Source organism: Ochotona princeps, chromosome 4 (assembly GCF_030435755.1).
Source record: "Ochotona princeps isolate mOchPri1 chromosome 4, mOchPri1.hap1, whole genome shotgun sequence".
NCBI classification, from domain to species: Eukaryota; Metazoa; Chordata; class Mammalia; order Lagomorpha; family Ochotonidae; genus Ochotona; species Ochotona princeps.
This window is the reverse complement of record NC_080835.1, coordinates 53,472,936-53,500,000: the sequence shown is the minus strand read 5'-3', so window position 1 is coordinate 53,500,000 and position 27,065 is coordinate 53,472,936. Positions and strand designations below refer to the sequence as shown.

Below are 27,065 nucleotides of genomic sequence, written 5' to 3'. Positions count from 1 at the left end.
AACATAATTTCTTTATTTTCTCCAGAGAAAGAGCTTTAGTTGTCTATTCACTGTAAACATTTAATACAACTGGTAGGAGAATACACTGTGAGCCTCCACATGGCTGTCCTGTGTAGCTGGTGAGTTTACAGGAGACGCTGGGGCAATGCAGTGAGCACACGGGAGCGTCTTACATCAGAGTAGGACTTGGGATGACAGTTCCACAGGTCAGCACAGCTGATGTTCTATGACTTCCAAGGAGTACTGAAGACACCAAGGAGCCACGGACACTGGGAAGGACCAATGAGGTTTCTGCTCATTGTGGATCAGGCTAGGTCCTTTTCACTATCTGGGACGTCTCTTTCCAAGAGGTCAGATGTCAGAAAGCTGATAGCGCCGCACCAGCCCATCTCGGCAGCATGTGTAGACTTGCTTCTCCCATGTGGCTACCTAGAACACAAGAGTTCAGCGTTCACAGGAATCCTGGGATTCTCCCATTTCAAACAGCACAGACTTGTCACTGGCCCCCAGTACAAGGCAGACTGAGAAGCTTTACTGGTTCCAAAGCAAGAGAAGTATATCCATTCACATGTATTTACAGGCTCAGGCTGAGGTCAGCGGTCACTCCTGCCCTACAGAACAGAGAAGCTAACAGGTCGCAGAGGAATGCAATCAGTTGGTTAGTGCTGTGTCTGGCCGGAAATGGTGCAAAATGGTGTAAAAAGTTCTGAATATGAACCTTTTTCCTGAGGAAGATTTCACTAATTTCTCAAAGAAATGCAAGAGTCACTAACAGCAGAAGCAGCACAAATTCTGGAACTAATTTAACCTCAGGTTTGCTGTCACGCAGCTGCATTATTTACTGCAACTCTCTTTATCACTTGGAGCACCAGCCTTCTCACTGCTAAGATATGGATGTTAATTCACAGCACAGAATGCTATTCAGGGACTTAAAAAAAATAAAGTACGTATCTACATGAAAAGAATTCTAAGAAGTTAAGGAGGAAAAACAAGTTACAGGGTAATACTTATGGGGTGTTCCTAATTATGTAAAATGTAAACACAAAAACTGTATTATTTTTTATATGAGCACAAAGATATAACTATGCAAATTATCCAAAAACAGTCTTGAACGATTTTTGTAGAACTGGTATTGCTAGTTACTTCTAGAAAGAGGAGTGGAACTAAGAAAGGTCTTAAAACAGACTTTTAAGTCTATTTAATTCTTATTAATTTTTATAGGTACATGATAATTGTGTACCTTTCTAAAAACTGTAAGAATAAATAGGAAAACTACTTGCTATTTCATGGAACTGGAACAAATACTAGATAAGGTAATGCTTGCAAAGACATCCCATACAATGTCTAAGAAGTATTACCCTTTTGTTTTTCTCTTTCCTTTCTAATCAAATGAAGAAGTCAATCTTCATTTGAAGAGTTTAACTTAAAATAATTGTTAACATTTATAAGCTGCATTTACAAAGCTCTTATATGCATTATTTCTCTCCTCACTCTACATTAAGAGTACAGATTGAGGAAGTAATTTTCCAAGTTTCTAGAGCCAGAAGGTGATGAAGCCATTTCTGACTCAACACCTTGATTTCCTTCCATCCCAGCATATTGCTTAATGCAATGTGAGCAACCAAAATGACCACAGGATGGCCAGACTCAGTTCTTTCAAAGCTGTGGATCCCAGACAGCTGTACCTTATACACAGGGTCACAGTCCGCCCCAGTGAGCTCAATGACGTAATCTAAATCTTGCTGAACAATGAAACAGCTTCCATCACCTAAAAGGCAAAGATAATTTAGACAACTAAAGATAATGTTGCAAAGACTCAAAAGAGTCATTATTTTATCTCCATATGTTACCAGCCTAAATACACAGAAAAATAAGCCTTATTGTGTAGGCCAACTATGATGATCTCTGGTGATCTCCTAGGATGCTAAGGAGAATTTGAAGGCCAAGTGCAACATCAGTGAGAACTAAGGGGACAAACTATGCAACTGCAGGCCTATACATTTATTTGCAAACATATTCAATAATGTTTTATTATTTTTTAATTCTTAAAATACGTTTTTTGAAGATTACTTATTTGAAAGGCAGTGTTATAAAGAGAGAGAGAGGGAGAGGCAGAGATCTTTGACTCACTGGCTCACTCACCAACAGTCACAATGGCCAGACCTGAGCCAGTCCAAAGTCAGGAGCCAGGAGCTTTTCTGGGTGTCCCAAGTAGGTGCAGGGGTCCAAGCACTTGGGCCATCCTCTGATTTCCCAGGAACATTAGCAGGGAGTTGGATTGGAAGCAGAGTAGCAGGAACTTGAACCAACACAACATTACCCCCAAGGGGCCCCTCTATCAGTTTTTATAAGACATGTGTATAAAGATTCACTTATTTGAAAAGCAGAGTGACACAGAGAGAGAAACAGATAGAACTTTCTATCTTCTGATATACTCCCAGCATGCCTATAACAGCCAGGGTTGGGTCAGGGCTGAATCCAAGAGCAAACAACTCTATCATGGTTTCCAGATGGGTACAGGAACCTAAACATTTAGGCCATCATCTGCTGCCTTCCCAAGTATATCTGCTAGATACTGGATGGGAAACACAGAGGAACCAGGAACCTGAGTGAGCCCCTGACTGGGATTTAGGTGTTCCAAGTGGTGACTTAACGTACTGTACCACAACACTTGCCCCATTTGCTCTACTTATGTGGAATGAGCACCTCACTGTACACGGGGCATTGAGCAACACGTTGAGGATATGATGAATACAATAGAAACATTACTGTAAGGAGCCTGGATTACACAGAAACAGAGATGCATGGTGGTAAGAATTTTGTGATATGTACAATGTGTCAAAGACTCATAAAGGATCACATTTACAACTACATTTAGTGACTTGAACAATAGGAACACCTCTCTTAATTGGTACTGGACCCACCTTGGCTAGCTATGAATCCATCTCGGAAACTCAGCAAGGACAGAACTGGTGCACCTGACCTGTGGATGACCTGTACTGGAGTCCTAGAAGTCAGAGGAAGAGGGGCAGTTTTAGGGTTTTTCTTCCAAAACAATACTTGATCATTTTCAACATACAGTGTCAATCACATGAAAGCAAACAGGACAAATAGGACCGAGTCACCCCAAATCACCTTGACGTGAATCTAAAAGCATTTCTGAACAGGACCTCAGTCACCCACAAAAATCTAGATTTTATTTAACTTATTTTTTATTGGAAAATTAGATATACAGAGAGGAGGAGAGATAAAGATCTTCTGCCTGCTGATTCACTCCCCAAGTGGCCCCAATGGCTGGAGCTAAGCCGATCCAAAACTAGGAGCCAAGAGCCTCCTCTGTGTCTCCCACATGGGTGTAGGGTTCCAAGACGTTGGGCTGTCTTTGAGTGCTTTCTCAGGCCACAAGCAGGAGCTGGAAATGAAGTGGGGCTGCTGGACTTAGAACTGGCACCCTTATGGGATCCTGGCATGTGTGACACAAGGACTTTAGTCACTACGCTATCACACTGGGCTCAAAATCTAGAGTTTTTATGGGAGGCATGGTATGGGCTAAAGATAAAGTTGCCAATAAGCTTTTCATCAAGGATAGAATTAAGATCAGGGGCCAGTGCAATAGCCTAGCGGCTAAAGCCTTGCTCTGAATGCACTGGGATCCCATATGGGCACCAGTTCTAATCCTAGCAGCTTTGCTTCCCATTCAGTTCCCTGCTTGTGGCCTGGGAAGGCAGTCAAGGACGGTCCAAAGCCTTGGGATCCTGGACCTATGTGAGAGACCTGGAAGAGCTCCGAGCTCCTGGCTTCAGACTGGCTCAGCTGCAGTAGTTGCAGCTACTTGGGAAGTGAATCAACGGACGGAAGCATCCTGATTTGAGTCATAAGCTAGGCTAAGTCAATGTTAAAGTCAAGAAAAAATTCCACTCTGAAAAAATCTGCATCTTGCAAACAAATGGTGACTCACCTTGGGTTCCTTGCGTCCAGCTGATAAATGTTTCCATCTTGTGTCCCAGCCAACAGGGAGAAACCAGAGAGGAAGGTACAGCAGTTGAAGGCGTCTGAGCCATTGAAGAGGAAAATCTAGGAAAAACCAGAAGGCAAAAATGCTATTTAAAGAATAATTTGTTTTCAAAAATAAACAGACACCAGAAAAGGAAATTTTTTGTACTGTTTGCAGAGATATTATTTTTTCTTCTTTTTTAAACACTCCTGAATAATAAATAAAACACTCACACTCACGAGGGAGCACTCTTCAGATTTCAGGAATCTGAGGTTGGCTGAGGATTTGAGTAGTTTATATAACACCATATTCTGAGGTTGCAATTTTCAAACTCCTAACCTTCAAACACACTGACTCCTAGGATCCTCACGACCAAAACCTTTATTATAACCCTCCCTTTGAGAAATACTTGTTATTCCTACATTTAAGTTTTGCTTCAGGACAATTCCAAGCAGCTTTTTACCCCAAAGTATTTTCGAAGAAGAGAAAGTGCAATACAAAGAATCACAATTCTCTCCAAGTATCTGAAAAGAGTGATAATTAGATTTGTAATTATTCTCTATTATCTTATATCCTGCTAATGTTCTAAAAAGGAAAGAAAAAAAAAGCCTCTAAATTTCCTTTAGAAATAAAAGGCAGCATAAAAACTAAGGCAAAATTCATTATGTCAAAGACAGACATTTGGCATAGTGATCAAGATGGTGCTTGGGTACCACAGTCCCATATCCACATACATGATCTGAATTCACATACTGGGTCTGCTCCCAAGTTCAGCTTCCCACCAGTGGGATTCCTGGGAGACAGCAGGTGATGGCTCAAGCAGGTGGGTCCCTGGCACCCATGGAGAAAACTGATTTGAGTTCTCAGCCCCTGGCTTCAGCCCCGCACAGCCCTAGCTGGCCACTGCAGGCATTTGGGGAAGTAAATCAGCAAAGAGAAACTCTGTCTCTCTTTCTCTTTTTACTTTCTGTCTCTTCCTGCCTCTCAAGTAGATGCATTGTTTTAGTTTTTAATGGTGATGTTCCTGGAACAAATTATGAAAGCATCATCAGACAATGGAGTAAGCAGCAAGACAAAACGAAAATATAAAAACCTATGGTCATGTACAAAACCCGGGGCTGGGGCAAGCCCATTAGGGGAACGTTAGGTACTCCCTTGCTAAGCTACTGCTCCCATTGGTAAGCATGAAAGCTGGGACTAGGGCCTGAGTACGTCATGTCAGGCTGGACTGCAGTGCTCCCTGGAAGTGCAAGATCTGGAGCTGGGAGTGGGCTTAGTAGGCAGACACAGCTGGATAAGGTAACACTTGTCGGCATATAGGTGGGCTGGGTCCAGGGGTGGGTTGAGCTGAGCTAAGCTACAGCACCCATGGATATATACAAGAGCTAGATGAGATGCTAGCTGAATGAGACTAGACTGCTGCACACACTGGCATTTGCAGGAACTAGGGCTGAGGGCAGGCCTAGTGGCGGTTATTAGAGGTCATCCCAACTAGACTGCAGTTCCTGCTGGTGTACCTAACGGTTGGGTTTTTAGCAGGCTGGGTTGGGCCAGGCCGAAGCATCATTTGGCAGGCAAATGACTGTTCCCCCATCCCCAGGTGCTGATGTGGTTTGGCCACAAGGAGCAGTCCCCTCCCCTTTCCCAACATCTCTGTGGCTACAGGAGAAAAAGAAAAAATTGGAAAGATTTGTCCCTCTGTCCTTCCACCATACATTGATCATCCCATCCAAATTGGCAGCCCACATGGATGTATATCCTTCTCAACTATGTAAACAACATTAAGGGAAAAAAACATGGTCAAAACTGTATCATTAGAATTGTTTTGGATGTGGAGGGGAACTGAAATAAAATTTTACAAATCTAATCTCAAGCAAGATCAGATGTAAAGAGTACAGTTTGCCCAGCAAAACCTTAGGGGATAAAGGAAGAAAATTCAGCTAATTCTTAAAGATTCTTCTAGGAAATAGTACAGAAGGTAAGATGAATCTATATCCTTCAGCAACCCTAAGTAACAAGGGCCAGAAATCTAAGGGGAGAATGAAATAATCATGACTGGAAGCCATACCTCCCCTCCTATGTAGTGACCACCTTCCCAAGATGCACTCCTCCTCACTCAGGATTTGGGGATGGTATCATGTAACCACTGCTCTCTCCAGGCAGCGGGTAGGGGTACTTCCCAAGAACACAAGATTAAAGCAGAAATCTCTCTCTCCCACCTTTCATCTCCCGGCCCCATTCTCTTTGACTTTGGCCTATGTGTGTCTGCGATTTCCTCACCTTTCAAAAAAAACTTTAAAATATTCTGCTCACTAATTGTAATTTAGAGCTCTGAATACATGAGTGTTTTACTCAGAATTTCTTCACATTACCTTAGAAGTAGAAAGCCCCATAGGAAGAAATCTACAAACCTCATCATTTTCATTGAGGGTACAGAGGGGACCAGAGGGAAGTAAGGTCTTACCACATAACCCAGTGAAGTTTGACCCAGGAGGCCCAGTTTAGTGATAGGAAATGTGCTCAGAAAAGCTAAGCAACCTATCCAACATCACAACCATGCAGCAGATGAGCTAGGATTGAAATGTGCTGGGCCCGGTGGCGTGGCCTAGTGGCTAAAATCCTCGCCTTGAGTATGCCGGGATCCCATATGGGCGCAGGTTCTAATCCCGGCAGCTCCACTTCCCATCCAGCTCCCTGCTTGTGGCCTAGGAAAGCAATCGAGGACGGCCCAGTGCTTTGGGACCCTGCAGCCATGTGGGAGACCTGGAGGAAGTTCCTGGTTCCCAGCTTCGGATCGGCGCAGCACCGGCCGTTGCACTCACTTGGGGAGTGAATCATCGGATGGAAGATCTTCCTCTCTATCTCCTCCTCTCTGTATATCAGACTTTGTAATAAAAATAAGTACATCTTAAAAAAAAAAAAGAAAGAAAGAAATGTTGTGCCTACTTCAAATCCCATGCTCTTCAGTCCTACCCTATACTGTCCCTCACCCCTGCAGTGAACAGTGGGACAAAGTAGAAACATTTCCAAAACAGGTTTTCAAGAATCTTAGTGGCCTAGGTAGCCCTTGAATTCAGACTTCTTATAGGATGCACTTGCCGGCTGCCTGCTCTGTAGTCCCAAGCACTGAAGCGTCTTATCTTCCTGGGCCAACAGTAGCATCTTCGCCTCTGTTCCTACCTCTCGTTCACCTGCATAACAAATGCATTGTGTTAGGAACTGCGGGTCAGCTGGCAGTGCCCCAAAACCACAAATCCCAATGGAAGCTGACTGAACATGCTCTGTCCATGATTTATTTATTAAAGTGATTGTGCTCCATATCTCAACCATGGTATTTATACAATTGTATCCATCTGTACAACTCGCAATCATGCAATGAAAAGAATGACTGAATAAATGTAAGATACATCCCACAATAAACCCAACTTTAAAAACACTGTCATGTAGTGAGATACAACATGATGGGTTCAACACGGAACAAAGATAGTCTCTGCCTCAAGGCTCTTAAAATTTGGAGGAAATGAAATTTTTCTAAATGTTTTACTGAGGGTTGACTATGTTTCCAACACCATTGTAGGGCTAAGTAATGGTGATGAGCAGGCAAGGCCCTTACTCCTCATGGATTTCCGTGGAAAGAGACTATAGGTAAATAAACAAGTAAGATACTGAGTCTAGTGGGTTCTAAAGGATAAATAAAACAAGGAAAATACATCAAAGTGAGTAAGTGTGGGAGAGTGGGAAAAGGATAACTTTTTAAAATCTGAAACAAGAGAGAGAGAGTGGTACTCTATCTGCTGCTTCACTCTCTGAGTGTCTGCAATAGACAGGGGTGTGAACACAAAACTCAATCTGGGTCTCCCACATGGGTTGCCGAACCCATATGAGCCATCACCTTCAGCCTTCCAGGGTGTACGCTAACAAAGTGCTGGAATTGAAAGCAGAGCCAGGAATTGAACAACAGCACTGATAGGTGATGTAGGTGTCCCAAGAAGAATCTTCACTGCTGAGCCAAATGCCCACCTTCAAAATGTAAACTTCAACTTTGAAATGGCTCCGTGGAGGACAGGAATTGTAGCACACCATAGTAAGCCAATGCTTGAGAAGCCAGTTAAGTTACAACTACAGCACTTTGAACCTAGCTTCTTGCTAATATGCCTGGAAAAGCAGTGGAAGTAACACAAGTACTTGGGCCTCTGCCACCCGGGGGAAACCTGGATGAAGCTCCAGGACTGAGGCTTTGGCCTGGAACAGCTCTGGCTGTTGCAGGTGGTTGGAAAGTGAACAAGTGCTAAGAACATCTATCTGTCTGTCACTCTACCTTTCAAACAAATGAATCTTTAAATAACAACTTGAAACTTTCCACTGGGTCACTTTTCAGCTAAGATGTAAATGGCAAACGGGCACCAGGCTTGTGAATAGATGTGTGAAGGACATTCTAGACTAAGGGAAGAAGAAGGTGGGGACTACTGTGCTAGAAGAATAAATCAAAGGCCTGGCAAGAATAAGATCAGAAAATAGGGCTTGGGGATAGTATGGTGGTGTAGCCAGCTAATCCACCTGTGGCAAACCTCTTCCAATGTGGGCATTGGTTCATATCCCTGCTCCACTTCCATACCAGCTCCTTGCTAATGACCTAGAAAAGCATTAGAAAAATGTTCCAGGTCCTTGGAAGACCCAGAAGAAGCTCCTGACTCCCAGCTTTGGACCAGCTCAGCTCTGGCTGTTGTAGTCATATGGGAAGTGAACCAATAGTGGGAGATCTCACTCTCTGTGTCTCCCTTTCTATAACTCGGACTTTTAAGCAAAATAAATAAATCTTAAAATATAGTGAGGGTCTGTTGTAAGCCATGCTGAGGGCTTAGAATGTCGATACAGGTATAAAGGGGACAACTAGAAGTTGTTTATTTTTTGAAGATTTTTATTTATTTTTTATTGTAGAGTCAGATATACAGAGAGGACAGAGAGGAACATCTTCCTTCTGATGATCCATTCCCTAAGCAGCCACATCGACCAAAGCTGTGCTGATCTGAAGCCAGGAGCCTCTTCTGGGCCTCCTATATGGGTGCAGGATCCCAAGGATTTGAGCCATCCTCAACTGCTTTTCCAGGCCACAAGCAGGGAGCTGGATGGGAAGTGGAGCTGCCAGGACTAGAACCGGCGCCCATATGGGATCCTGGCTTGTGCAAGGCGAGGACTTTAGCCACTAGGCTACTGTGCTGGGCCAAACTAGAAGTATTTAATCCAGAGAGATACATGCCTTGCAGTCTGGGGGGAAAAAAAAAAGTCTGGAGACTGCTCTAGCACAGAAAGCACAGATTTAGCCTAGTGGTTAAAATGCTATGTCCTAGGGCCTGGCGGCATGGCCTAGTGGCTAAAATCCTCACCTTGAATATGCCGGGATCCCATATGGGCGCAGGTTCTAATCCCGGCAGCTCCACTTCCCATCCAGCTCCCTACTTGTGGCCTGGGAAAGCAATCGAGGACGGCCCAAAACTTTGGGACACTGCATCCGTTTGGGAGACCTGGAGGAGGTTCCTGGTTCCCAGCTTCAGATCAACACAGCACCGGCCGTTGCGCTCACTTGGGGAGTGAATCATCGGACGGAAGATCTTCCTCTCTGTCTCTCCTCCTCTCTGTATATCTAACTTTGTAATAAAGATAAATAAATCTTTAAAAAAAAATGCTATGTCCTGGGCCCAGCGCAGTAGCCTAGTGGCTAAAGTCCTGGTCTTGCATGCACCAGGATATTATATGGGCATCAGTTTTAATCCTGGCGGTCACTTGGGGAGTGAATCAGCAGAAGGAAGAGCTTTCTGTCTCTCCTCCTTTCTGTATACCTGACTTTCCAATAAAAATAAACAAATCTTAAAAAAAAAGTATACATAAGATGCTTACGTCCTGTTTCAGAGAATTTGGGTTCAAGTTTCAGCTGTGCTTCTTGACCTGAGCTTCTTCTAATGCAGACCCTGGGAGAAAGTGGTGATGTCCCAAGTAACTGAGCTCCAGCCACTTAGAAGGGAACCTGGTCTTTGTTCCTGGCTCCAAGCTTCAACCCTGGCCCAGACTGCGAAGCTTGGCACACTGACACTGATGGACTGAACCAAATGTTAGATGGGCTCATGCTCTCTCCCTCTTTATAGTATCCATTCCTCAAACACATTAAAAACTGTTTAAAAATCACTAGTTTATTTCAGGCAAATGTTACTGTTCACTAAATGTTTTACAGGTATTAGTTCCATCTTCTAGAATACACTATAGTCAAATACAATGACCATGGTCAATTCCAAAGCAACAGCAACATAAGAGATAACAATAAACACTAATCTCACAGTGAAGACAGAATTGTAGAAAACAGAAATACCAGTAGGAAAAGAGGGGGAAAACAACATAAACCCCAAGAAGGTTTTCTTAAACAAAACTGGTTTCTATATCATGTATTGACTTACTGGGCATCTGCTCTGGAGAGCCAAGGTTTATGGAGTTGTCTGCAGCACCCACTGCCACTCCATTGATGGAAGAACCGCAGTCTGCAAGGACTCCCAAGCAGGCAGAGCGCCCACAATCCCAAAGTCGCGCTGTTCCGTCTCTGGAAGCAGATACCACATTCCTCCCCCGCTCAACAATAGCTGTATCTAAGATACCTAGAGAGAGGGGAGGAAAAAAAAACACCTAAAATGGAGGAACTAGTACAGGAAGTCCAAGTGAAGAGAAGATGGTGCTATACAAATGACTTCACCAAGGAGTCGGTGTCAGGAACAGCAGTTAAGGTGTGCTCAGGAGCCTATAGCCATATGCGTGACTGAATTCAATTCCTAGCTCCACTCCCAATACCAGTTTCTGGCTTGAGTACATCACAGGAGGGAAGCAGGCACTGGCTCAAGCAGTTGGGTGTCCACCACCAATATGAGAAATCTGTAGCATGTTCCCACCTTCAGCCCAGCCCTGGTCTTATATGTGAGGTGTGACCCAACAGATTGGAGTTGTTTTTTCTCAAATAAAATCAAACAAATATTTCAAAATAGGGGGCTGTGTTGTAGCACAGGTTAAGCTGTTAGTTACAATATCTGCTTCCATTTCAGAATGCCAGTTGGAGGCCTGGCTACTCTGCTTCCAATTCAACTTCTTGCTAACAAGGCTAGAATGGCAGAAGTTGGCCCATGTACTTAGATCCCTGCCACCCAAATGAGAGACTCAGAATTCTTGGCTTCTGGGCCCAGTATGATGGCTCAATTGGCTAATCCTTCCCTCATAAGCACCGGGATCCCGTGTGGGCACCAGTTATTGTCCCAGCTGCTCCACTTCCCATTTAGCTCCATGCTTGTGGCCTGGAAAAACACTGGAAAATGGCCCAAAGGCCTGGTACCCTGCACCTCCATGGGAGACCCGAAAGAAACTTCAGGCACATGGTTCAGCTCTGCCTGTTGCAGACATCAGGCATTTGGAGAGTGAACTGGTAGATGGAATATCTTTCATTCTCTCTATAAATGTGCATTTCCGTTAAAAATAAATAAATTTTTAAAAAAGAAAAGAAAGGATAAGTTGCAGTAGCCTAGGGGCTAAAGTTGTCGCCTTGCACATGCTAGGATCCCATATGGGCACCAGTTTTTTTCCCAGTGGCCCCACTTCCTATCCAGTTCCCTGCCTGTGGCCTGGGAAAGCATTCGAGGATGGCCCAAAGCCTTGGGATCCTGCATCCATGTGGGAGACCTGGAAGAGGTTTCTGGCTCCTGGCTTCAGATTGGCTCAGCTCTGGTCGTTGTGGCCATTTGGGAAGTGAATCAGCTTTTGGAAGATCTTTCTTTCTCTCCTTATCTTTGTAAATCTGTCTTTCCAATAAAAATAAGTAAGTCTTTAAAAAATATATCATGGGCCCGGTGCAATAGCGTACTGGCTAAAGTCCTAGCTTTGCATACCCAGGATCCCATATGGGCACCAGCTCATAAATGGGCTGCTCCACTTCCCATCTAGCTCCCTGCTTGTGGCCTGGGAAAGAAATAGAGAATGGCCCAAAGCCTCGGGACCCTGCACCTGCATGGGAGATCCAGAAGAAGCTCCTGGCTCCCAACTTCAAATCGACTCAGCACCAACTGCTGCAGCTACTTGGCGAGTGAGCCAGCTGATGGAAGATCTTCCTCTCTGTCTCTCCTTCTCTCTGCATATCTGACTTTCCAATAAAAATCAATAAATCTTAAAAAATATATATATTTATAGTATATATAATATATATTTATAGTAGATACAATTATATATATGTATATGAGTAGTATAGACATTATTAACGTGGTTCCTAATGAGGAAGTGACGTAAAAAATTATTTGGGGATAGTATTTATTTATTTGTTTTTTATATCAAAACCTATAAAGAACGTAACTTTATTATTTTTAATATTCCCATTAAAGATAAATGTCTTCACATTTTTTCCCAAAAATTCAACTAAGGGAAGATGTCCTCATTCTGTCTCTACAGATATTAACTGGTTATATGGCTAATCCATTCTGTAGATATGAATTGTGATGTAAATCTATGAGAATCAGTCAGTTCTATCTTAATCTCTGATGCCATCCATTTCCTGGATTTTACCATCATTTCAGCTCAATGTCTAATAATGACAAAATGCAGGCACCTTTCTCTCCCTCTTCTGTCACTCTCAGCACACAAACAGATGGCCTCTTGGTGAAGATTTTTTCCCTTATAAATTGCGGAAAATGACAATTTCAGTAAGACTGAAATTGTGATAGATAGCAATTGTGACTGACTGGTTAAGGAATTCCAGTCCTTGAAGAAACAACAGCTCATCTTAAATCATCAGTTGCCTGAATCACCCGTGTGTCTGAATAACTAGCTTTGTTTTCCCTTTTCAGTGATTCACCACTGGGGCTCATTAGTGAAGCTTTTTGGAGAAGCCATCCTTCCTACCTCCTTTGTGACCTTTGAAGGTCACCACACAGTTAGCATCTTCTGCAGACCAGATCTTGAGCTGGGCATCCATTCCCCCACTCAGAACCACAAGGCCTGATGGGAAAAACCTGCAACAATTCACATCAAACACATGTCCTTCCAACACTCTCTGGAAAAACAAAAGAAAATTCCAAGCTAGTTCTCTTGTCCATCCCTTGATGTTCTCTTCCCTCCCATATCTTTGGTTCCTTGTGACATGCCTAGCCTACTACAATCACATGGTGGGTTTTAACACAAAGGATGTCCAAAAGATGTCTTAAGTTTATTTGTCTACCACGTAGCACTGTAAGAGATGCTGACTTTCTTTCCTAGGATTTAGCTACAGCATTATAGAACTGAATTCCCTCACTCTCAGACATCCCTAAGTCTAGTGTTAAGAATAAGGAGCTGAGGAGGCTTGGTAACTTTTACTTATCTCTTCTTAAAATCTTCTACATAGTGCAGTGCAGGCTCAGTTACATATTCAGTCTAACAGCCCAGCCACTTAGTCTTTGAAATCAATCACGGAAGGCTGTTTGGTCAAAGACCCCCACACTTAGCCATGTACTGCTCCAGCCCAACTCTAATCTAGAAAATCACTACGCCGGAGAATGGTTCTCCAATGCAGAAATGGGAGAACACAGATCAGCAGATGTACAGTGACCCTACGTTTTTAGAATGGGCCACTCTTCCTTCCATGATCCAGTCATATATAAGACCCTAAATAGCCAAATCCTTTACTCTGGATTCTCCATTTGAAGCCTGCCAGATCTTCATGTTTCCATCCGTACTAGAAGACACACCGAGGCCTCCTCCACTGGAAATGTCCAGGCATGTTATCTGTTCCAAAGACAAAACAATCCATGTTATAAATCATGAAATCTTCTCATTTCTGTGACATAGGTTATAAACCTCCCTGGTTCCACACTCTCAAAAGACATCTTCAAGCCCATGACTCTCAACACAAAGGACACACTGATGGGAAGGCTGGGTTACAGTCACCTACTGCCAACAAAGCTCAAGGCATTACCTTTTACTTCTCCAAATAAGATGCTCCCTTAAACATCTGTAGTCTCCTGCTTCAACTAGAACAGTTTGCATGCTCCCATTTTGTATTTGCAGTTTCCCTCCTTCATTAATTTTTTAATAGTAGCTCTCTTACTTCTTAGAAACCCACTTACAAAACAAACAAAAGTTTTCACTATATATCTGAAGGACTCAAGGAACAGCACAAATACTTTCATATATCCTCCAAATATACCTGTGCACAGGTATGTAGATACAGATTTTTCAAACAGAGTTCTCAGATTCACTTCTGTAGTTTCAGTGTCGGTAATCTTTTCATCATACATGCCCTTTTTATTAAATGTCATTAAAAGAAAAACATCTTGTTGCAAGTATTTCAGAAATGTGGGATATATACAGTCTGACACATTCCCAGCAACACTGACTTCCACATGGCTTACATTAAGGAAAAGTAGACTTTGAACTTTATCTGATTTCCCAACTTTTACTTTATATGTCAATTAAACCATAATGAAGAGATTAGGCAAGAACAACCAGAACATTTGGGCAAACTTGTAACATTTCAAGACTTTTCTTCTATATTTTGTCTCTTCTCTCTGTAACTCTTTTAAGTAAAAATAAATCTTTAAAAAATATGTAATAAAAAATAGCATGTAGTGTAATGTAAAAGTCTGTTTTGGGAAAATATTTAAACAAAAGACTGACAGGATTAATTAAAGCGATGACAGAGAAGGTTCAGCATGATGCAGTCCCCAGCAGCCAGTCAATGTTATCTACCACTACCACTTTATTCGTAGAGGCTGTACACAGGTAATTTACAAGTTATCTTTAGGTTATAGAAATAGGAGGGATTTTCCTATAGCTATAAAACCATTATCATGAAAAATAATTTAAAGAGAAACAGGAGTTTTACTTTCTATTTCTAAACTATAATCATTAAATACATAATTTTTTGCAATAAAAGTAACAAACAGCTCTTTCAAAAAAACATGCCACACTGTTGAACTATCAAAACCACTTGAGCAAGACCCTCGGAACATGCCCCACATCAGGGACATGGATGGGTGGGGCTTCTCTCTTTATCTCCCCCTTTACCCCAGATACAGAAAAAAAAAAAAAAAAAAGAGAGAGAGAGAATGTGGAAATAATAGTCTTACCCACTTTCCTGTAACCTTTGAACCTTTGCGCCCTAATTAACCATGTAAAAATTGTCAAAAATAAATATTAAAAACTAAAAACAAACAAACAAAAAAACATGCCACACAGGAATGGGCCCGGCCTGGTAGCCTAGCGGTTTGCACACGCTGGGATCTCATATGGGCACCAATTCTAATCCTGATGGCCCCGCTTCCCATCCAGCTCCTTGCTTGTGGTCTGGGAGAGCAGTCGAGGACAGTCCAAAGCTTTGGGACCCTGCACCTGCATGGGAGACCAAGAAGAGGCTATGGGCTCCTAGCTTCAGATCAGCTCAGCTCCGGCCGTGGCGGTCACTTGGGAGTGAACCATCAGATGGAAGATTTCCCTCTCTGTCTCTTCTCCTCTCTCTAAATCTGCCTTTCCAATAAAAATAAATAAATCTTTAAAAAGTGCAAGGTAGTACAAAGAGTTTTATTATAAGAATCTCTGAAAACTATTCCTCAATGTGGCTTCTTTGACATTTTCAGAACACTTCATTTCACTGAAGACAAAGAGTAAAATATGAGCAGGGGCATACCACCCAAGTGTCAGCTATTACATCATTATGTAAAATTTACCATGTGTCTGCTAAAGCATGTAAGAAAATTTCATACCAATAAGATTACCAATAAACATATTTTGTACACATATTCTATGTAAACCTAACTACAAGTTTCGTCAAACATGACACATTCAATTTCCTCTATCATTATACAATGTAAAATGAATGAAAGATATATTAATTATAAGTATATTTAAAGCATTAGACAAGTAGATAAAATTTAAAAACATGCCATTATATTTTTCTCATAATTTACCAAAATACTTACACTCTTTGTATGAATTCTGGAAAAAGAAGTATATGGCGCCAAAAACTTAGAAGATGCATTTTCCTTTGGACATGAAATATGAATGCTTTTCTAAACACAGAGAAAAAGATGAACTCTATCAGTAAAGCTACTCCAGTGTAATTAAAGACTTTTAAAACACATCAGGATTACAGGCAATTCTCATCTTCTAGAGCATAGCTTCTTAAAACTTCTTTCCCAGGCAACAAAACTATCCCTCCCCCATAGCTTTACAGTTCTTTCAAAGCAGAGGGCTGCAAAGTTAATTTGGGATCATAGAAATCCCAGTATTTCTTTTTTTTTTTTTTTTTTTTGAAATCCCAGTATTTCTTTACAGAGACATAAACTGTCTTCTAGCAAACAGATCAGTGCAGATACAACTGATAAGAATGATGGTATTAATTTTTAGATGAAAACTGAATTTCTAACACTTCTAACTAGCAGTGGGAGAGCGAGCAGGATCTTCAGAAGAGTGCATAAAGAGATGTAAGGAAAGTCAGCTCCAGTACTTAATTAAGCCAGGGTCTAAAAGACAAGCTTAAGAGTGAACCTTGGGGTTAGTGCTGTGACACAGCAGGTTAAACTGATGCCAATATCCCATATCAAAGTGCTAGTTTAAGTCATGGCTGATAATACGCCTGGGAAGGAAACAGAAAATGGCTCACATACCTGAGCCTCTGCCACTCACGTGGAAGACACAGATATTCTAGGCTCCTTGTTTTGGTCTGGCCCAGCCCTGGCTGTTGCTGACATTTGGAGAATGAAATAGCAAAATGAAAGACTTCTTTCTATCTCCATAACTTTCTCCCTGTCACTCTGCCTTTCAAATAAAATGAAAAGGTTTTTCAACAAATAAGGTTATTTTGGTGTAATATTTTGAGTCCATGTATAATTTCAACATCATATGTATTTCCCATGAACTTTTAAGACCCTTGGATTTCAAGTTTTTGCACCAAAATATTTTTTTTTTTAAAGACTTATCCTTATTTTTGTTTGAAAGACAGAGATAGAGATTGAAGGAGAGACAGACAGAGGACTTCCCATCCACTGGTTGACCCCACAAGTGGCTGCAATGGCCAGAGCTAAGTAAATCTGAAGCCAGTAGCTAGGAGCCTCCTCTATGTCTCCTACGCGGGTGTAGAGGCCCAAGCATCCGAGCCATCCACCACTGTTCTCCCAGGCCACAAGTAGGGAGCTGGAAGCAGAAGTGGAGCAGCAAGGACACAACCAGCACGCATATGGGACTCTGGCAAAACAGGTGGAGGCACTGGCCCCTTTCTATCTTATTTTTTTCCACCAACCTTTTTGAAGAACCTTTATATGTTGGCATCTCAAGGTGGCATGCATAGAGACATAAAAAGCTTGACAAACTTTTTTGGATTGATTCTTGCACTATGTCCCCTACTCTGCCAGCTGAACACCAGTATCTACACTTAGAGGTTTATCTCCTGTGAGGAGCTGAGGAGTGGTTCTCCCCAAGAGACCCCCAAGCTATGACATCTCTGCTACAACACAACTTCAGAGTCTCTGGAAGTTTTGCAGGACAATGGAAATGTCTTCAATAATCAAGATTTTCTGAGCCTCTTTATAGTCAACAAGCCCAGCTCCTCATAATTCATTAGAAAGAACAGTTTCAATGTCCTAATTCTCTCATCATTGTGAATGAATATCTTGCATATCAGGTGACCTGTGGCCTTTCTATACACACGGTTCTGTCCACCCAGCATATCCAGGCCTGGCTGCCTGCAGACCTTTCACTCAGTGAGTGAGTGCTTCTCAGCGCGTGATAAAGGCCAGACTGCTACAAGAAGGCTGACCTGGATTTGGAACTGCCTACTGTACCAGAAACTAAAGAGTCAGATAAACTCTCTTGGCTGAATATTCACACCAGCAAGAATGCAAAGAGTTCCAAACCTAGTGCACAGGTCTCTGTATGAATCTGCCTCAAAGGATTTCACTGCTTTAGGACTAATTACGCGACAATATTCAAGAATCAGTGCTTTTCTCCTGCTATGAATCCTGCTAATTAACCTTTTAACTTGAAGAAGATAAATGATGAACAACCTCCCAATGTACACACTAGACAATCATGCTGTTAATCAAAGTATTATAACAAAACAGACAAAATCCAAGGCAGAAAGTGTGAGCATATCATATCAAGACAAAATTCAAACTTTTTTTTCATTCTCCAGAGTTAGGCATTAAGCATAATGACAGCTCTACTGTTTAATAGAATGAAGCAGCAACATCCAATGGCGATGAGAATGTTTAACCACTAAGCACTTACTGTCTGAACCTACCTAGCAAGTTCATGAAGTAACTAGCAATGGTGTTTGAAGAGATAAGGATTGTAGCCAGGCCTGAGTATAAAGGGAAGAAATACAAATCAAGTATACCCAATAAAAAAAACTGGAGTTAGGAACTGAGATGTAGTAGTAAGTCTACAAAGGATATTCAGGACTCAAGGAAGAAGTGATGTAAAGTCAGCAGATGGCCACTAGTAAAACAACCGAGAAAAATACAAGCTTGCAAGGTGGATTTCAACTTGGCATCATTAGAGCTGGGTTTCAATTCCAACACACAGTTTAACTGTTTTTGATTTATAGGGATTAATTAACTTCTTAGTCTGTTTGCTTATTTGCATAGTGGAAAGTTAAAATGTCAATTCCAGGGGATTGTTACAATAAACAATAACTAACTTTTCTAACTTTTTATTTCATACAAATTAGTCTGATTCCCTATTAACCGCTCTCTTTGAGTCAAAATTTTGCGTTTTTACAGATAAGGAAACTAAAGCTCAGAAATGTTATTTGTCTAAAACACAGTTAATATATGTCAGAATTACCTAAAACTTAGGCTCAGATCTGACATTTTATACAACAGCTGCTTATGAAAAACAAACATAAAATACATAATACTCTGGCCTGGCACAGTGGTTCAACAGGCTAATCCTCCCTCTTCAAGTACCAAGATTCCATATGGGTGCCAGTTCATGTCCTGGCTGCGCCACTTCCCATTCAGCTTCCTGCTTATGGCCTGGGAAAGCAGGAGAGGATAGCCCAAAGCCTGGAACTCTGCACCCGTATGGGAGACTTGGAAAAAGATCCTTGCTCCTTACATCAAGGATTGGCTCAGCTCAGGCCACTGTGAACATCTGAGAAATGAACCAGTGGATGAAAGATCTTTCTTTCAATATGCCTTTCTAATAAAGTCTTTAAAAACATATATAATATAATATACACACACATAAAAAATTCAGCCTATATCCTTGTAAAAAGTTATGAACATTTGCTAAAAGTTTTGTGTAAAAGCAAAGTATTCTTTATTTTTTTTTCGTATGTATCTAATTTAAAGGCAGAGTTACAAAGACAGAGAGGGAGAGTATGGGAGGGTCTTTCAGCTTCTTGTGTACTCCTCAGATGGCTACAATGGCCAAGGTTGGACCAGACTGAAGCCAGAAACCAGGAGCGTCTTCCATGTCTCCCACATGGGTACCCCAAGAACTGGGGTCATCTCCCACTGATTTCCCAGGCTCATTAACAGGGAGCTAGAGTGGAAGTGGAGTAGCTAGGATCCCATTTGGTGCCAATACGGCATACCTTACTCAGCACACTACAATGCCAGCCCCTATTCTTGTTAGTAAACTCAAAATACTTTACAACTGAGCCAATGTGGTGGTAAAATGAGCTAAGCCACTAACTATGATGCAGGCATCCAATATGAGCACTGGTTTAATTCCTGGGTGCTCCACATCCAATTCAGTTCCCTGTACATGTGCCTGGGAGAAGAGTGGAAGATACTCCAAGTGCTTGGACCCCCACATCCATTTGGGAAACCAGAAGGAGTTAAAGGCTCCTGGCTTTGCCCTGGCCTAGCACTATCTGCTGTGCTCATTTGGGGAATGAACCGATACATGGAAGATGTCTCTGTCTAGCTCTCATTTTTCCCCTGCAACTCTGCCTTTCAAATAAATAAATAAATACATCTTAAAAAAAGAAGAAAACTTTACAATCAAAAATCACAAGGAAAGAAAAACAGAAGAAGTCTGGTTCACCCTTTGTGAAACATCTTATCAATGCAAACTGCCTTGAGCAGTCAGAGTGAATAAAGAAAGGCAGATCATGGACTCTAACAACATGTAATACAGCCATCAATTTCATTTAAATGAGAAAACTGCTATGTACTATTAATGCAAGCTTTTCACTAAGGTCTAGCCAGACACAGACTAACAGACAATACTGTCCCATATCCTACAGAACATCTGAAATGCAGCAACTACAAAGTAACTGAATTTTTAATTTTTAAAAGATGTATTTATTTTTATTTGAATGGCAGATTTACAGAGCGAAGGAGAGCAAGAGATTCTTCATCTGCTGTTCACTCCCCAGATGGCTGCAATGGCTTCACATGAGTTGATCCGAAGCCAGGAGCCAGGAGCCTCATCTGAGATTCCCATGTGAGTGCAGGGGTCCAAGGCCCTGCGCCATCCTCCACTGCTTTCCCAGGCAATTAGCAGGGAGCTGGATGAGAAACGAAGAAAGCAGGACAAAAACCAGTGTCCATAAAGGATACCAGAGCTAACAGGAAGTTGATCAGCCTGTTGAGCCACAGTGCCAGTCCCTGAATTTTTTATTTTATTTAACCCTAAAGTTTAATTTAAACACTAATACTTTGTTCAATTAATGGAAAAACTTTAGGCATGGTTGGAACAATTTAGATAGGTAAATCCGTGCTTTTGATTATAAATTTAACATACATCAAGTATTTCCAATAAAATATTACACTTTGAATTGAGACATGCGTCAAGTACAAATTAAACTAGGACTCTGAAGACTTAACGAGAAAAAATACATAAAATATCTTATTAATTATCTTCATGACAAATTGAAATAACATTTTAGATACACTGGTTTTAGTAAGATATGCTATTAAAGGGCCTGGCAGCGTGGCCTAGTGGCTAAAGTCCTCGCCTTGAACGCACCGGGATCCCATATGGGCGCCGGTTCTAATCCCGGCAGCTCCACTTCCCATCCAGCTCCCTGCTTGTGGCCTGGGAAAGCAGTCGAGGATGGCCCAATGCCTGGGGACACCGCATCCGCGTGGGAGACCCGGAAGAGGTTCCTGGTTCCCGGCTTCAGATTGGCACAGCACCGGCTGTTGTGCTCACTTGGGGAGTGAACCACTGGATGCAATAACTTCCTCTCTGTCTCTCCTCCTCTGTGTATATCTGACTTTGTAATGAAAATAAATAAATCTTTAAAAAAAAAAAGATATGCTATTAAAACTAATCTCAGCGGACCAGCGCAGTAGTCTAGCAGCTAAAGTTCTTCACTTGAACACACTGGGATACCACATGGCCACCAGGTAACCCCATTTCCCATCCAGCTCCCTGCTTGTGGCCTGGGAAAGCAGTCGAGGACGGCCCAAAGCCTTGGGACCCTGTACCCGCGTGGGAGACCCAGAGGAAGTTCCAGGTTCCCACTTTGAATTGGCGCAGCACTGGCCATTGCGGCTCACTTGGGGAGTGAATCATCGGACGGAAGATCTTCCTCTCTGTCTCTCCCCCTCTCTGTATATCTGACTTTGCAATACAAATAAATAAATCTTCTTTAAAAAAAAAAAGGACCTCAGTATTTTGGCCTCAATTCCAAGAGGACAAAGAAATGGAACAACAGCCACAACAAAAAATGCCACAAGCCTGTGCAGCCTGTTCACTGCATGAACTGTGCTCAATGACTGAAGGTAAGACCGAGGATAAGGTCATCAAGAAACTGGTCATCTGAAACACAGTGGAGGCCACTGTCATTAGGGACATCCCCAAAGTATCTACATGGCCTACATGCCTCCCAGACTGTATGTGAAGCCACGTTATGCTGTGAGATGTGACACTCACTTCAAAGTTGCCAGAAATCCATCTCCTGCAGCCCAGGAGCAAATATCACCACCCCGATTTAGATCTGCTAGTTCTACCTTATGGCCTCCACAAAGGTCCATGTCAGGAGCTTAGACTGTAAGGGCTGAAGAAAAACAATGCCCCCCCCAAAAAAAATAAAGGGGAAATTAGCATTTTATTAAAACAATAAGTTCTTGGGCCTGGCAGCGTGGCCTCGTGGCTAAAGTCCTTGCCTTGAAAGCCCCGGGATCCCATATGGGCGCCAGTTCTAATCCCCGCAGCTCCACTTCCCATCCTGCTCCCTACTTGTGGCCTGGGAAAGCAGTCGAGGACGGCCCAATGCTTTGGGACCCTGCACCTGCATGGGAGACCCAGAAGAGGTTCCTGGTTCCTGGCTTCGGATCGGCGCAGCACCGGCTGTTGTGCTCACTTGGGGAGTGAACCATTGGACGGAATATTTTCCTCTCTGTCTCTCCTCCTCTCTGTATATCTGACTTTGTAATAAAGATAAATAAATCTTAAAAAAAATCATAGGATCTTGGGGCCAACATGGTGGCACAGTGCGCTAATCCTCAGCCCTGTGGTGCTGGCATCCCATATGGGCACCAGTTTGTGTCCTCGCTGTTCTGTTTCTGATCCATATGGCCTGAGCAGATGGCCCAAGTTCCACCCATGTGGGAGACCCGGAAGAAGCTTCTGGTTCTCAGCTTTGGATCAGTTCAGTTCTAGCTGTTACAGACATTTGGGGAGTGAGATAGTGGATGGAAGATCTTATGTATCTTTTCTTCTCTCTATAAAATCTGCCTTTCAGATAAAAATAAGTAAAACTTTGAAAATTTCATCTACTACTAGAAAAGCTAAAATTACATATACAGTCCAAATTATCAGTACCAGTATATGTAAGCAGAAGTCTGGATTTAAAAGTACATATAACTGCAACAGAAAAAAACTTACATTCAAAGGCAGCAAAAACTATGACTGTCTGTACAAACGAACTGGTAATAAAACAGATGGAAAATAACAGTATAAATGTCTAAAGCAGGTACATGGTTCATCGTGTATTTAGAAGACATTAAGAACATACCTTATTGATTTCATTCACAATAAACCCTTCTGAAGCTGTAACCTCTGGGATACCATCCAGGCCAACTCCTTGACAAGTCAAGCTTCCGTACAAAGATGGCTTCCCTATAGCGCATAAAGAACCATACTTTAGAAAAACAATAGAAATTTAGGATTTTTCTCCTTAAAGATCCAATTTAGGAATGGAATGCTCAGTCAGGAACCCACCCAACTTCACAAAAATAACTATGTATGTTAAAAAGCAGGTGAAGGAGCTGGCATTATAGCACCGTGGGTTAAGTCATCATCCCATATGGGCACCAGTTCGAAACTTGCCTGTTCCACTTTCTTTTTTTTCCCTTCTATTTTATCTTTAATTTTATGATACAATTCCATAGGTTCTGGGATCTCCCTTGCACCCTCCCCCAAATTCCTTCCACCAACATATTTTCCCTTTATTATTACATTAGTATAGTCCTTCATAAGCAGTCATAAGTCTATCATTCTGCTATTAAAGTGTATCCTGACATTGCCAGTCAGACAGTACAGCATCCTATTGTTAAGATGTATCCAACATGTTCATTGGGAGTTCATCTTTGATACATACTGCATTGTATCTTCACATCTGGATATGATAGTCTCTACTACACAGTTATTAGACAATCCCTTAAATGAGAAGCCATAAAACAAAATCAACAACTATCTGTTCCATTTTCTTTTTTTTTTTCAAGATTTATTTTATTTTTATTGGAAATTCAAATTTTTAGAGAGAAGGAGACACAGAGAGGAAGATCTTCCATCTGCCGGTTCACTCCCCAAGTGGCCACAATGGCCGGAGCTGATCCAATCTGACACCAGGAGCCAGGAACCTCCTCTGAGTTCCCCACACAGGTGCAGGGTCCCCAGAATTTGGACCATCCTTGACTGCTTTCCCAGGGAGTAGCAGCAGAGCAGCGTCCAAGTCATGCCCCTGACATTGCCATGGGAGACATGGATGAACTGGAACTCCATGCTCCTGGCTGCAGCCTGGGCTAGCCCCAGCTGTTGTGAGCATCTGGGGTGTGAACCAGCAAATGGAAGACCTTTATTAGTCTTTTTCTTTCTCTATGCCACCCTTTAAAATAAATAAATCTTTTAAAAAAATAAAAATAATAAATAAAAAAACAAGGGTAGGCTAATTAAGTCTCAGCTCCTATCTTTGGCCTAGCCCAGCCCTGGCCACTGCAGTCATTTGGGAAGTGAACCAGTGGTTGGGAGCTCTGTCTATTTCTATATAAGGAGATAGAATCTATAAAAAGTACATTTATTTTGGTGTAAAAATTCTATAATCCAAGCATAATTTTCTCATAATCTACATTTTGCATGATCTTTTAAGACTCCTTCCTATGTGTAGATTTCAAACAGGTTTTCTATAAAAGTACAGTGATCTTATAACCCACCCCAACCCTTTCTTTTTAAGAATCAGACAGAGACTGCCAGAGAGAGCTCCCATCTGTTGGTTCACTTTTCAAGGTCCATGCAATGGCTGAAGCCAGGAGCTAAGAACTCAACCCAGCTGCACCAAATGGGTGTCAAGGATCCAACTACTTGTGCCATCACCTACTGTTTCCCAAGGTCTGCACTGGCAGGAAGCTGGAATTAGGAGCCAAAGCCAGGAATCAAACCCAGGCATTCTGATACGGGACACAGAATCCCAACTGCTAGGCCAAACATTCACCCCTCCTGGCTTTGTGAGGTACATTTCTACAGCAGTGACAGCTGAAATGAAACTAATCACTGAAACAAAAACTAAAGTTTAGGCAAAGGTTGACTTTATTTTTGGAATGGGCCCATGCTGTTTACAAAGTGAACGGTCAGGAATGACACAGGAGTGTCACTCTAAGGAGAAAGTAGAAATACGTGGGAGTATCCTGATGTGGCAGGGTGAAATAACCAGGCTTCTCACTCTGATGCCTAAAAGAATGACGGTAAATTAAGAGATGAGGAAAACCAGGAAGAGAAATCTATTTGCCATATGACAAGCTTGGTTCCAAGCTTTAGTAAATCATGTAATTCAAGAGATAACAAGATCATTAAGGGGTAGAGTTCATCAGACAACTCATCAGTCTGAAAGTAAGGTAAGGGCTAGAGCTATAAATCTAGGAATCATCATGAGAAGGTCACAACTGAAATTGTAGAAATTTTGGAATACAACAATGTGCGATTAAGAGGATGCAGCAATGTCTCCATGAAACATTTTCCAATCGAAAAGCAACCGGAAGGCTTTCCCTGGGAATGGAGAATTTTGGGTGATGTCAGGATAGCACAGCTGGTCAACCAAGTTTACCATGGGCACTGGGCCATGAGAAAGCAGAGCACTTTGTTGTAGGGGAACTAAATCTTTCTTCTTTAAAGGGAAAACAAATAAGACTGTGCACGTCACCTTACCTGGAGGATGACAGCTCAGCCAGGCCTCTCCTTCATCCTTCCTATAAGACACACAAAGCCCAATTAGGCTAACACAAAGCTGAACAGGATGCCGCTGGCGTAACGAGAGGGAGGTCATCTAACTTCCAATTTGGTCATAATGAGATGTGACATGCTGCCATTCAGGTATAGATGATTCTAAGAGAGTCAAACTTTGCTGGAGAAAAACTTACACTTTAAGGATTTAGTGAACAAATATTTTCTGGTTACATCAGGCACCTGGATATTTTCACCACTAGTGAGTTTACTTTGAAAAACCAAAGTTTTTTATATTTAGATATTTTTGTGGACGATTTTAAACCAAGGCCTGTGGTGGTCACTTTTTACATGGTATCATTAATTCCCAAACCACCAAATAAGATATGTCATGTGGTATCTCCACAGTAAGGGTTAAAAACAGGGCTCAGTGGTGGGCATACAGGCTACAAGTTGCCAGTGAAGACACCCACATCTGGTATCAGAATACCTGGGGGTCAATACCTGCCTCGGGATCCTGACTAGCTTCTGGCCCTGAGAGGCAGCCGTCATGCCTCAAGAAACTGGGTTTCGTTTTACTCTTAGGGGTGACTTGGTTGATTCCCAGGCTCTCAGCTTGGGTTCTAGCCTACAGGTACTTGGTAATGAACTAACATATGGGAGCTCCTTCTCTTCCAAGAAATACACAAAATCTGAGAGAGAGAAGTGACTTCCAGAGTCACGCAGCCATGCAGTAGGATGATACCTTGGATTGGGATACGACTAGGTCTATGGTCTTCCTGTTACCCACATTTTTTTTTCTTACGTTACATCTCCTCAGTCATCCAAATCCTGCTCTCCCAGTCAGGATATGATGCTAAGTTTCTAGGCTTTGAAGATAGAAAGAACCAGGTTGACAGCAACCCTCTACCCTAAGATCTTGGATGAATTACACCCTGATTCTGATCCTGCACTAATTCACAGGTACCTGGCAGCAGTTCATCAATGTGACTATTCCTCCTTTTTAAAAAAACTACACTCTTTGCTCTAGTAAATAACCTCCTTTTTATTTTAGTCCACCTAGAAAGCTGTGGATTTCTTAAATGCTGGAGTCTGTTCCATTTATTGCCATCATCGTTACCATTTGAAAAACCTAGTAGTAAAAGTCACGTATGGTAATGCTATACTCATCCTGACCGCCCAGTGGATAACTGGCACAGCAGATGATGGTAAAACAAATGCTACAGGAAGACTTGGGGCGTAAATGCTTGTAAATACCTGGCGTTCAATCAGTATTTACAGAAAAAGGGACTACTCCAGCTAGTGTCGCCAACTTCCAATTTTCTACAGCTTAAGGAACCCAGCTCTGTTGCACGGGTCACACAAAGTTTGTGTCCCCTCGGCCTTGGGAGAACTGTCCAGAAAATGAGAATCATCGATCCTACGGGGAGGAGACTTCTGGACTCTGTGCCCTCCAGCTCACGTGATGCGGCAATCCCTACAGATATCCTGAACGAGGCATGGCTCTACTGGACGCAAGGATAACATCCACTCCCCGCCTCGAGTGCCCCTGTCCTGGACTCGAATTCACCTGAGGGCTTGAGCCCAGTCGCTCTGAATCCTCAAAGGCACCGCCATCTTGACCCCCGCCTCCACCAAGCCTGCCTCTTCCGCTCCCTCCGGAAGTCCTTGGCCCCAAAAGGGTGGG

At 42.3% G+C, this 27,065-nt stretch overlaps 1 protein-coding gene across 1 annotated transcript; it reads right to left on the bottom strand.

The window, feature by feature from the left end:
• Positions 1–27,054, bottom strand: PAAF1 (proteasomal ATPase associated factor 1). The gene is made up of 12 exons (XM_004589900.3): positions 26,949–27,054; positions 25,364–25,404; positions 22,959–23,062; positions 15,964–16,053; positions 13,673–13,771; positions 12,911–13,061; positions 10,441–10,635; positions 7,094–7,185; positions 3,959–4,074; positions 2,925–3,007; positions 1,686–1,768; positions 1–429 (listed from the first exon to the last, which is right to left on the bottom strand). Exons 1-12 carry the CDS (start codon positions 26,993–26,995, stop codon positions 352–354), a joined length of 1,179 nt encoding a protein of 392 aa, XP_004589957.1. The 5' UTR covers positions 26,996–27,054; the 3' UTR covers positions 1–351.
• Positions 27,055–27,065: the final 11 nt, after the last annotated feature.